Here is a 12,948-nt window from a genome sequence, read left to right on the forward strand (position 1 = left end):
TGGTCTAACCATATCTCCTCTGATCTGTTCCAGGTTCCGGAATTGCGTTTATACCTACCGAATTCTGCCCGATAAAGAAAATAAGCTAATTGTCCAGGTAAGCCATGCTGTGTACCATTCGGTCCCACAAAGATGCGTATAAGATCGCTCACTGCTTTTTTTCAAAGTAGTTCTAACACCAAGAGAAAAAGGATATAAGGAGTTAAACTAATGCCCGTGGCCAGCACAGTGCTAGTCTCCAGTTCACTGCTATGGAGATTTTAGTCTCTGGTCCGCTGCTATGGCCATCAGCACACTCGTTAACATGTGTGCCTTCAATTCAGTGGTACTACCATGTTTTATATAGCTGAGAACCTCAGCTTATGGAATACCTTTTCCTCTGAAGCCAGCTTCTTATCAATACCTTGCAGATCTTTTCAATCCAAAATTGCAGCACAATTTACCTACACCCAGGGAGTGTAAATTGAGTTGTGGTCTCAGGATCCAGAAGGTACCAGGATTGAGGGCAGGAGTATCCGACCTTCTGTTTATTCCTATTCTGCTTAGGATCCTGAACGAGCCACTTCCCCTTCCTGTACCACCTCTCAGCCCTTGTTTTCTCAATATAGATCGTGAAACTTGGGGTGGGGAGGGAGGCATGGTGTCTTGCAGCCCCAGGAAGTGGGCATGGGTTTAGTAGGAGGCAGTGGGGACTGTAACCTACCCATTCTGTTAGCACAGCCAGTGCTGCATGGACATTCCCTGTAAAGTGAAATGGAAACGCCCGTGCTACCCATGCGCCCCAGTCTGCCCTGCTATTTAGACTCGGTCTACATTTGTTCCTTTCCATTTCAGAGGACAATTAGCTTCCCATACTAGAAATACAGACTTCTACCAACTCCATGTGCAGCTCACATGGCTCATGCGCACCATGTTACTTATGTATTTCCTGATGTGCTTCAGGGGCATCAGTTTTTCTTTGAGATCTGCACCAAAGAGGCAGCATATCTGAAACTAGAGTGATCAGGTTAGTGAGACCAGTTGAGTGCTGGCAGCTTTCTTTCAGCTGTTGGTAAGAATTGTGGATTGTGTGTCTTGGGTGCACACACCCACTTTTGGGTGGCTCAGGCTCGGGCTGTTCTTAGGAGCCCCACTCAGATGCAGCTCTGCACAAACACAGCTGTATTGCCACCAAGGCCAATTCCAGGCTCTCGGCACTGTGCTCCAGAGGACTGTGTGCTGACCAGCATCAGCGAGGTGTCCCAGTTGGCCTCACCAGCTACGGCTGGTTTCCCCAGAGCCGTTGAGATACCTCTGCCTCGCTTGCCACAGCACTTCTGTTTCTGAGGAGGAACTGGCAGCAGGACACTATGCCAGGCTTGACCTGGGTCTGTATGCGTTACTACGGCATGTCACCAAAGCTAATCCAGCTTCCCAGAGCACAGGGCAATGCTGTGCAGGCTCTGCAGGCTGCTAGCGTGGGGCCAGCACTCAGCTGCAATGAATAACCTGTCATTCTGATCTGGCTCCACACAGTATGCTGCAGGCTGTTTGTAGTAATACTCACTTTTTCCCCATCATCTGATATATCTCAGCCTTATTGTCCTAAATAACGTGTTTTGGCATATTGTGCTGGTGTGATGATGTGTTGTGATGGTAAGATAGGGGTCCAGAAGGTGATACAGTGTTTACCATTATTTACAGTACCTAGAGCAGCTGCAGAGATCAGGATCTCATTGTGCCAGATAGCCTGCAAGTGAAGCACCCCAGGCGGGGAGAGTGTTGGGGAGACCTGGGGCCCAGGCAATGGGTACAACTATCCAAGTCCCACAGCAGCTCTGTGGCAGAGCCTTGCTCTTTGCACTGGCACTGTGATGAGGAAGGGAACTTGGGGAACCCTGACTCTGAATGGGTTCGGGGTATGAGTTTGGCAGCTGCTTTGTCTTTCAGAAAACAAGCACAGAAATTATCATATGTTGGCTTTTCACCTGAGGGAGAGGAAGAAAGAAAGGCCAGAGGTTACCTGCAAAGGCAGCTACATAACCCCACACTTTGCCCTTACATGCCCTGGATGGGGCCTCGGCACCCTGGGCAAGCCCTGGCCCCCTCCTCGTACCTCAGCTGCTCTGCAGGCAGGTCGTGTTGGTGATGCTGAACATGCAGCCTGGCGTGCAGCCTTTTCTAGAAGGGCACAGATGCCACGAGTTACAAGAGGGTTTGAAATCTGAGTTCAGAGCAAAGTGCCTGTGTGCAGGCAGTGCTGGGCTGCAGGCTGCTCCCAGGACCTGCCAGCTAAGGGATGGTGCGGACTTGGCATGGAGTTCTGTACGTTACAACCCGGGAAGATGCGAGTTATGTTTCCCAGTTTGTACTGGATCTGTAATTGTTTCTGCCATGACAAAGGGCCTCTTTTCATGCACAACTATTCCATTTGTCCACAGATCAGAGTACTGCAGCCATAAGAAATCAGTATTTCTCTCTGCTGGAGCAATGGGCAGCTCTCATGCTGTTTCAAGGTTTATGAACAAGCAGAAAGTGTGACTGATGTCAGTCAGCTCAGGCTTTCCCCACTACACACACACCTTCACCTCCTCACCTTCTAGTTCTCCATAGAGAATTCTGCAGGGTATTATTTACAAATAAATATGTCCTCATCCTCTCTGGGGAGGGATTATTGGACTACTGGTGGATCCAGACAGTGTTATCAGGACTCCAGGGGATCTTTCTGAAGGAAACCTTTTGAAATCTACTGGATCTGTTAAGGAAATATGATCTATTAGAAGTACACCCGAAGCGATTTGTAAGATTCTCTTGGGATCTGTGTTGTGATTGTGAGGGATTTCTCTTGTTTATATGTTGTGGGATGCAGAGGGACTGTGGTGGAATACCTTTGTATGCTGGGTTGCCAGGAGCTGTAGGTTGAATATCAGGAGTAGGCTAAATAAAAAGTGTTGTTAACTCATGTTTTGAAGACACAACACCTCCTGTTTTGTGCTGCTTTATTCCAGTTCTGTGGGAGAGGCAGAAGAAGGGGGCTGGCTTCTTCTGGCAAGAGAGAGATGCAGTGAGAGTTGTAATTGAGGCTCAGAGCAAAACAGTCTCATGTCATTGGCTGCTGTTCTTGGTACGTTGTTCCAGCTGGGCCAGACACTTTTGGTTGCTTGTCTGTTTAGTTTTAGATAAAACAAAAACTACTTCATGTGTATTAAAAGATCAGATTTTTGAAAAGAATAGTTCTCCTGTGCAAGGATGTAAAAGCTGTTGAATAGGAAGGAGTTTTGACATTTAAAAAAATCCCATTAAAAATGAAAGAGTCTACTAATCCTATGGAGTTAGATCAGGTGTTTAATACAGGAATTGGTAGATGCTTCTCATTTCTGGGTTTATTAAAAAAAAAAAAAAGACATAGGAAAGATTCAATACTAAATGCTGAGATTAGCCTGTATTAGTTACAAATATGGGCCCTGATCGTGCAATGTGACCTTTTTTGCCTGCATAGTGCTCCCTCCTGAAGCTAACAAAGTTGTCTTCCTGCCCAGATCTGGGCTGTTGTCTGTCAGGCATTTTTCATGATGACAGCAGGTTCAGAAGATGTGTAATATCACAGCTACATACACAGCACTTGTGACATGACAGCTCTCCCTCTGCCACTCTCTGGAGTTTTTTCACCTTTAAAGCTGCAAGTTGCTTCACATTTTTTTGAGTCTCAGAGAGTAGATTTCATTTTTCTTTTTTAAATTAGAGCCTGGTCCGGCACTAGTGGAATAATACTCAATGTCATTTTTTGCATGGTTAAATTAATTGTTCAAGTACAGGTGGCAGAAAGGGACGTGCATATTTTTGCATTCAGAGGTGCACATTTTTGCATTCAGGCTGAAGAAAAAAATATTTGCATATGTCCTTCCAGCATTTTGTGGCATGATACGTGATCTACCATTGGGTTTCTGCATCTGCAGCAGCTCTACAGCAGTTAGCATAGTCAGGAACCCCTCTTGCCTGCCATATCTGGAGTCAAACTGGTATCCCCCCAAAACATACCAGGCCATAGTGGTTACAGTCATAGACTTTTTTATTCAAACACAAATATCTCTTCTTTCCCTTTTCTTTCTGGGACTGCTGAATTTTCTCCTTCCATTACTTGAGACTTCAAAATATAGGCAAAGAAATCCATGTCTTGGATGAATCAAACTCGCATCCTGCTGATGAAAACATATTTAAGGAAGGAGGGGAGGAGTAAAAAAAAAAAAACCCTTGAAACACAGGATCTGTAACAGAAAGTAAAGATCTTTTCCTTAGGCTGAGAACAATTAGTCATCAAGATATCTCTGTTAGCCTGTAGACTCTCACTGTAGTAAAACACAGAGAACTGAGAAGCTGAGACAGGAAGAGAGCAAAAAACATACAGTTACACAGATCCAGGAGCAGGGGTACGAGGCTGGAAATTAACTACCCCCGAGTTAGCTTAGCTCCTGCCTGCCTGTCAGGCAAGTCATGGCTGGGGTACTTCAACTTTCTTCTCTGTAAAAACAAATATGATTTTCCCTTGCTCAAATGGGGAGGCATAACTAATGCAGAGCTGTTGAAAGTTTGGGGACTAGCTGAGTGTAATCATGTTTGGGCAAAGAGGGTCAGAGCAGCAAAGGAATCCTTGGGAATCACAAGTTCAAACTAAACACTAAAGACACTAAAACTGTCTTTCTAAGCTAGGCATCTATGCTCAGTTCTTGCCATCCAGGTTGACAGAAGGTAAAACTTTCCTATGCTGTCACTTAATGCGTCTCATTTATAAAACTAGCTGAGGTGTCAATATGACCCTCATCACTGCACAATCTGAATTCCTTGTGATCTTAGCATCTCCTCAACAAGGGGAAGTGCTCTTGTTCCCATTTTACAAACGGGGAACTCAGTCCCGGTCTGTTAAGGAGGATAGGGTTACCAAAAATAATTTTAAATAGCTGTCTCTTGCTGACTTTCACAGGATCAGAAGATGTGTGTGGTATATCAGTATTCATCTTCCTTCATTTTTAGATGTGCAGTCAAAGCTGAGTTGTATCTCTGTAGTCAGTGGGAAAGAAACAGGTTTCTGACCTGGGCAGCCTAAATTGTCCATGGCAGGTCCTGTCTCTCTCTGTTGCCTGAAGAGCCTGGAGAAGCCCCTTGGACTGCCAGACTTGGCAGGCTGAAGTCAGGTAAGGAGGTTCCCATTACAGCTGACTCTTGTTCAGTGTGAGAAGACACTGAGGTCAAAAGCTGCTGTTGAAAAACTGTGGTGCTGCCTTTGCCCAAAGCTTTAGCCTGTATTGCCTTTATATACTGCAATTTTAAAAGCTCACTGTCAAGAGTATAACCTGCCTCCTGAGTGAGGATGCTTGAAAGAGGGGGTGAGAAGGAAGAAGACACTGGAGTTGGCTGGTCAGTAAATATGAACTGGTATAGGGTGGTGTTGTAGCATCTCTAAAGCCCTGTGGAGTTTGATCTCTCTATATTTCTGGTTCATCTCAAATAGGAGTTCACAGCTTGTGTTATCTGATGGCTGTTCGGCAATCTAGCTGCTGTGCAATCAGTCATTTCTTAGTGGCAGCTAGATTGCATCTTAGTTTATGCTCATAGTCTGTCAGATAACACTTCACAGGTCGTTTGCAGGATCAAGCACTTACCTCATGCCACTCTGTGAAGGCTGGGGGGAGATATCCTGATGGACAGATGTCAACATTGCACAAACGGGGCTGTCACCAAAGATGCCTTTGCTAAAGCCACTTGAGACAGTCAGCCTAGTAGTTCTGGGAACAGCTTTAGCTTGTTTCTAAAGGTGGAGTCTCCTTAAGAAACTGGGGCGTCTGCAGAGCATGATTTTGGTAGCTCAGTGCCATGGACAGATTTGATAATTGTGTGCAGTATCCTCCTGTGCTCTGTGGCACAGTCTGGCCTCTGAGTTTGAGGAAGGCACAGCCTCCCAGCGCTTTCCCGTGGGCATGACCTGATGCTTCAGCTCAGTCATGTAACGTTCCCATTCTGCGACCCAGAACTTGAACCAGAGACATTTGTCCACCACCTCAGGGCTCAGGCCTCACCCGACCACTGCTGCTTCCTTCTGGCAAGGGTGCTCTTTCTTCTTGCCAACCTGGGTTCTTCTTGCCAACCTGTTTTTTTTTTTCTTGTATTACCCTTAAGTCTGCTCTCCCATTCATGCCACTAGCTGAGCTCTTGCTTCAAGTTGTGTACCTGCCTTGAAATGTTGCGGGCTGCCAAAGATTGAGGCTCCAGCCACCCACAATCCCTTGAATGGTGTTTGTGTCTTTTGGCTGCTCTGCAGGACAGGGCAGAAATAGAGCTTGGCTTGAGCAGGAGTAGGAACCACTTTACATTTTCAAGCAAACTGGAAAATTTAAAAAAATGCATTCAGGTGAAATGTTTCATTTTGATTTTGAGCTTTTCAGAAGTTATCACAGTGTTGTCAGGATGTTGAAGAAAAATGTTATTTCAGATGGAGAAACTGGATCATCCTTTTGAAAAAGGCCAGATAAGCAATTCTGAACTTTTCACCCTTTTTTTTTTTTTAATTAATGGGGAGAGGGGGGTTGAATGAAGACCATGCCTTGTATAGCATATGCTCCAACCCCCTTCATTTTTTTTTAATAAACTTTTTTTTTGCTTTGAGCAAAACTGTTTGACCACCTCCAGAGTTTGGCAATTTCTGTGGATTACCTTGTTGTGAGAAAGAATCGTGAAAAGCTGCTGCCTTCTCACGCTGCGTAAGAGACTGTATTACACTATGGAAAACATTAGTATTTTTAAAGTTACTGCCTGTCTTTTTCTTTCCGCTTCACCTTCCCAGGCTGTCCTAGATGCCTGGCTTCTTGACAGAAAGCAGCGGCATGTGTGCATCTTCCTGCAGTCTGTTCCATGGGTAAATGTGGGAGATGTTAATTTTGCAGTTCTAGTGCCAGATCATCATTTCTGTGAGCATGAGCACGGCTTGCATTTGTGCTGAAGTTCACCATTGCTGCCAGGGCTTTTAAAAAATTACTTATATTTATACTTACTACTTGTTGCAAAGGGAGGGGCTGATGCTATTTACTTGTACGTTTTGCTGACTTCAGTGAAAATTATAGATACCCTGGCAGCACTGTTTTACATTGAGTGATCATCTAGTGCCTTTTTTTTTTCTGGTAAATTTTTCTAGTCTGATATGAGGCTGTGTGCAACAGGAAATAAATGGTGCTATGTGAGCAGTTAGAAAGCAGGCCAGCCGCTGTGACTCACTGTATCAACTGACACTGAAGCTGTAGGTTACCAGTATACTTGCAGCACCGGCTCCCAGAAGGCAGGAGAGCTGATAAATACTGTGTATAGGGTTTCCTGCTGAAACCCTCCCTCTCCAGCACACTTCTAGAAACACGTTTTGGGGGAAACATCTAGATTTGTACTCTGTCTGCATATGGCTTGGCTAAATATGCCAGAAAGACCAAGATCCTCTGTCCCGGGACAGGCAAGACATACAATGAGAGGGCTGCCTGTTGGCGTCAGCCGGTCGGCAGGATTGTCCCTGCCTCTAGCCAGAATTTGTTCTGGCTTCTGTTTATGAGTCCTCCAGGGTGGAGCTCGGCGTAAAAGCTTCATCCGGCGTGCTAACCTGCTCCCAGAGCGCAGATGTACCACTGCCCATCCTGCCAGCATGATCTGATAACAGCATGAGTTTAGGTCAGTTCCTGCATTCCTGGTGTCACTGCTGTTGTCACCAACATCAGAGGCAGTGTCTGGCTGTGGTACATGCAGTACCAAGTCCTTTGTGAGCCCTTTGCAGAGAGATGCAAAATTTTTGTCCTCTCTGATACTGCACTGTAATCCCTGTTTGCTGTGCTGCTCTGACACGTGTGGCCAAGAAGAGCTTTTCTGTAGTAAGGTTTTTGTGATTTGCCTTGGAGCTATCTATATCTGATCAAAACTTTTCTACTAGGAAATTACACTTGAGCTGGTTTCAGTGGGAGATAATGCAAAGCAAAATCCTTTGGGTGACGCTCACCCATTCACAACTTTGCAGCCACTTACAGCTTCTGTCAGACAGCTGTGTAAGGATTTTGTACTTGCTCAAATTGATGTCAAAACTTCATGGTCTCCAGCGAGGACAGGACAGGCACAGGCCTGCCCAAAATATCACTACCAGGCTGCATGGAGACTGTAAGTCATCCATGGTCTGCTTGCAGCTGAGATGCATCGGGCACTGTTGGCCTCCCTCTGCACTGAGGAGGAGACAAAGTGTCCCACCAAGGAGGATGCTTGGTGGGCTGGGACATACCAGCTGGACAACCACCCCCTCCAGGTGGGTGTATGCTGGTGGGCAGGGGTGTGTGTATTTGGGCTGGGGTACTGCCAAGGTGAGAGGTGTGCCAGCACCACAGGGTGCATGCCAGTGTCCCTGGGAGTTAGAGGGGGACCATCAGCACCTGCATGCTGCAAGGGAGGGGAAGGGACAGCAGTGTTGCATGAGGGACAGAGAGGCACCGGGGGCTTGGAGGGAGGGAATTTCAGTAGGAAGCAGAGAGGGGGTCACCAAGGGGAAGGGAGAGAGCCAGGAGGTGCAGCCCAGTCTTAAGGTGAAACTAAGTGGTCCCAGCAAAGCTTTGGAGTTGGGGACCCCGCTGAAGAGTCAAGAGTTCAGCGGTGCGCAGAGCTGCAGACCCTCTATGGGAAAGTGGGATTTTATGCATAACAGTAAATTTCAAGAATAGTTAATGCCAAGGATGGAATTGATCTCACCCGAGTTAGTTATTACCACAGAAAACTTGCCATGTTTGTGGTACTCCATTGGCACTGAAGGGCTGAGGTATAATTAGGGTGATTACTTTTCTTGGACAGAAACAAGGGACAAGTAGACAACCAGATAATAATTAGGAGCAATGTCTTGAAACATGGTTAGGGAAACAGATTTCTAGTATGCCAAATACATACTTTAATTATATTAAGCTTCACTTTATTACTGAAAATGGTAGATATTCCAATTTGAATATTTTTCAATATGATTTAATGTTGATTTAAATCAGTTTGTGAAACTCTTTACAGTCTTTACATGTAGGGCTGAAAATAATTTGCAGTCAGGGCGTAGCAAAATCTGTGTACTTCATGTTTCTGCAAACTATCCAAATCTGTTTATACAAGGAAAATGTTTTTTCCACTGTGCCATCTGAGGTAGGAATAAACATAATGCATTTCACAGGTTTTGAAAAACTGAAAGAAGCAGCATTTAATAAGAGAACTAGGTATTTCCTGAAACATGTACATTCCTGTTACTGAATCTCTCTGTATACAAAATTCTTCATACAAACAAACCATATCCAGCTTTTGTCTAGCTTGAACCCTTCCAGAATGTTTCAAGTTTCCTGAAAATATATAAAAAAAACATTTGGAGAAGATGGCTTAAATCAGGTTAAGTTATATTATTATTTTGTTTTTCAGGCTTCAAAAAATTAAATCTGATATTTGAAAGCTAATGCATGCCATGAAGTGAAATCTCTTTTCCTTTTATCTGGATGTGCTTTCACATAAAATTTCACTCCAAAGAGTGAAATGTCATGTCATAAATTTCTCTTACAGTTTGCCCTCCAATAAATATGTTATGTCATAAAGCCTTCATCATGCTTAAACAATTCAAAATTGCAAATAGGCAATCCTCACTGAAAGTACAAAAGCAACTTCCAGGCACTGCAAGATACTTTAAGATTCAGAAGATAAAGATTAGGGCAGTTAAACAGTAACCAGTTTAACAATTATTGTTTTAGAAGAATAATCGTTTCACCGTATTATCCTTTTGAAAGGCTTTGACCACCCACAACCACATAGTGAGCAGCTCTTTCCTACTCCGCTGGATCCTTCAGTTCCAACTATGAGAGCTCGAGTGCACAAACAATCGAGTTTGCTCTTGGCACAAAAGTGGGGCAGAGACTTTGGCTGGGGGACGGGAACGAGCGGCTGGGAGGTGGTGGGACACTCAGCCTCCAACGGCACAGAAACTTTCTCCAGCAGTAAATATACTTTAGGAAGTTCTTGCTCTGCCCTCGCCCCTCATGCAGACATTTCCATCCCGAATCTACCGTTTCTGTGGGCACGTTTTACAGGAAGGGGTAGTAATCTCTGCTCATGGACTGAGAACTATAAGAAGGGTTGTTTTTTTTTAAATACACTTTTCAAATTAACTACAGTCTGTGCTTGAGAGGCCAAATGTATAATCCGAATTGAGATAAGCACCTTGGGAACACACACCTCAACATCTTCAGGACTAGCAAAATGAAAACTTTCCTGAAATTCTAAACCTCTCCTGGCAGATGAGGAAAAAAAATTGAAAACTTACACAACCAACATTATCAACAAGAAAATACTCTAATTTTTCAGTAATTTGATGGATGTTAGCTTTAATATTAATCAGTCACATAGCATTTAATCCATTTGATTGTCTTATCCTGTTTATATTTTGTATTTCCAAAGCTTCTGATGAAGCTTCATAACTGAATTTAAAGTATTCAGGGAGATGGCAGATTATTCCCCTTTCAGCAGCGTGGTGATGAAGCACTGTGTTTTATTGCTTCTGTGCTTTGAGGCGCGAAGGGTCGCAGAGAAAAGTACTCATTTTCAGGCAAGTCTTGAGTTGTTTACTCAAAGAAAGAGAAGCTAATATATTGTTGGTGCTGTATGAGGCTTTTTGTCCTGATCATTTAAGATAGGAATGAGTCTTGGAAAACATTGCTATTGAATTTGTTTACAGTGAGTCTTACAGCACATATTGCCATCTGTACAAAATCGTTTCTGCACTTGACAGGGTGATGCCCTTTCTTCTTTAGAGATGTATCTTGATTTGCTGATGAGATGTATCATTGCAGGCTGTATCGGGATGTATCATTGTATGTGTCCCCCATACAGAGATGTAACTCACCCAGCACACTACACGTGCTGCAGCTTATTACTGGTATAAATATAAAATATAAAGATACGATCACCTTTAAATAACAACATGTTCAATTTGAAGTATTGTCCTCATTGCACTTGTTTTAGGTAAATGAGGTCTGCTCCACCAATACTTTTCAAATTTACCTTTTGGTGGTTGAAGCTATTTCTGTTTAAAGTTCTAAAAGAAATGTAGAATCCTTTAGTTTTAAGATTGCTGCATAAATGCAAAGCACACAGGACTTGATTTCAAATGACAAATTGTTTTAGGGAAACGAAACAGACTTTAGCAAAGATAGCTCAGATTCAGTCATTTCAAAGTCCCTCTGAAAGAGTGAAGTTACTACACAGCTTTCGGTTGTTCCCAGGTCTTTGCCCCGCTGACTTATTTTGTCTTCAATTTGTAACTTCTGACAGAGTTTTCCATCTTGATTCTCCTCTGAAAGTCTAAGTCAGTTCCCTTCTCCTATTCCATCCCATGGCTCTACAGATCTCCTTTTCCAGTATTTTAGAAGATAACAACCAGCACAGCTGGGTTCAGCAAACCCCATGGACCAAGTATAGCAAAGCTCTCTATGGGCTGGGGTTGCTCTGTGTTAGCAGGCTGCTAAATTACCATTTCCAGATAACTCTGTATTAAACCTCATTCTCCAAAACTTGATGGGGATGCAGTGACCTGTGTTGTTTAAAACTCTTAACTCAATATAAAGTATTCTTTGTGATTGAATACGGTAGAACCCCCATGCAGCAAGCACTGGTGGTTCACAGAGGCGCTAGGTAGCCTTTCCAGAAGTTTGTCTTCACTCTATGCCACATCCCTGCACATGCAAAACCAAAGACCTTGGGTTGGGTCCAATTTTAGGGGGCAAAGTTTAATAAAAAAATTTGTAAAACCACATCCGCTATTTTTATTCCAGAGGTGCAGTTCAGGGGAGAACATAAAAGGAGAGGGTTTGAAGGATGGGTTTTGTTTGTTTTTAGTTTTGTGGTTAGTTTTGTTAAATGACGGTGCTTCTTCAGGCTGGATTCTGTATCTGTTCAATTAGCAGGTATGGCTCAGTGCTTGCTTCTAATCAAGTAAGGGTTTGCTTTACGCATGCAGTAAATGAATGAAATAAGGGACAGTCCCTTAAAAGAAAGGACGAGTGGTCACCCTTAGTGTCACAAAAATAGAAAACAGTTGCTGCAGCTTAAAGCCTTAGAAATGTTGCAGGCTGAAGACAGGAAATTGTAACACTAAGGTGCTTACCCTTATCTGTGCATTGCTTTTCGTTTTAATTATGCAATCCCAGAAAGTTATGCAGTATAATGTGGTGAATGCAGCTGTTTTACATGCACCTTCTGCTTGCATTGCTATGCTTCAGTTATAAGTATAATTTCTTTAATCTTACATTTTCTCTTTTCCACTGGATATTTTATGTAATTCATGCACATTTAGTGCTTGGTGTCTGTTGAAACTGGGATTCATTCAGCACAGAAGACAATAGGGAAAGCAGAGAGCTGATTATGCATCCTCCACTGTCTGCCTGCACAGGTTAGAAGAAACCCCCAGAAATGTAGTGTAGGACTGATCTGAGCTGAGGGGTCCTGCCCTGCTGTGCAGGCAGAGCCAGTGTAGGCACACCTTCACCTGTCTCAGGGAAAAGTTCTCTCGTAGGACTTCAAACCCCTCACATTGTTGCCTGAGGATGTATTTATTGCCTTCTATAGAGGGAAAAGCTGAAGGGCGCTTGGGAATTTCCACTGAGAAGCAAGTATCAGTGACCTGCAATAGTTTCCCCAGCTCAGTTACTGTCAGCAGTGAGTGCTGACAAAATCAGAATGATGACCTCCACAAACTGCCTTCAGAAATGATGACTGTGTTACATTTGCTGCCTTGGTTGCCTTGCTAGCTCTTGAGGACCTGTGTTTTCAAGCTTGTCTTGGTAATCACTAGAGCTAGATACTTTATGCAGAAATGAAAATGGAAATTTTCACTTGACTTCAAGTGCTGAAGCTTTCCAGTGGAAAACCAAAAAGCACAAGGCTTGTGAT

General features: G+C 43.8%; 1 protein-coding gene across 3 annotated transcripts in view; it reads left to right on the top strand.

Moving 5' to 3' along the window:
- INPP5D (inositol polyphosphate-5-phosphatase D) overlaps positions 1-12,948 on the top strand; it is a 55,070-nt gene that overhangs the window by 5,094 nt on the left and 37,028 nt on the right. For all 3 annotated transcript variants that reach the window (XM_072867240.1, XM_072867238.1, XM_072867239.1), the window contains exon 2: positions 34-97. In XM_072867240.1, the coding sequence (XP_072723341.1) occupies positions 34-97 (64 nt within the window). The remainder of the gene's footprint in view (positions 1-33; positions 98-12,948) is intronic.

This window comes from Ciconia boyciana, chromosome 7 (genome assembly GCF_034638445.1).
Source record: "Ciconia boyciana chromosome 7, ASM3463844v1, whole genome shotgun sequence".
In the NCBI taxonomy this organism is placed as follows: domain Eukaryota; kingdom Metazoa; phylum Chordata; class Aves; order Ciconiiformes; family Ciconiidae; genus Ciconia; species Ciconia boyciana.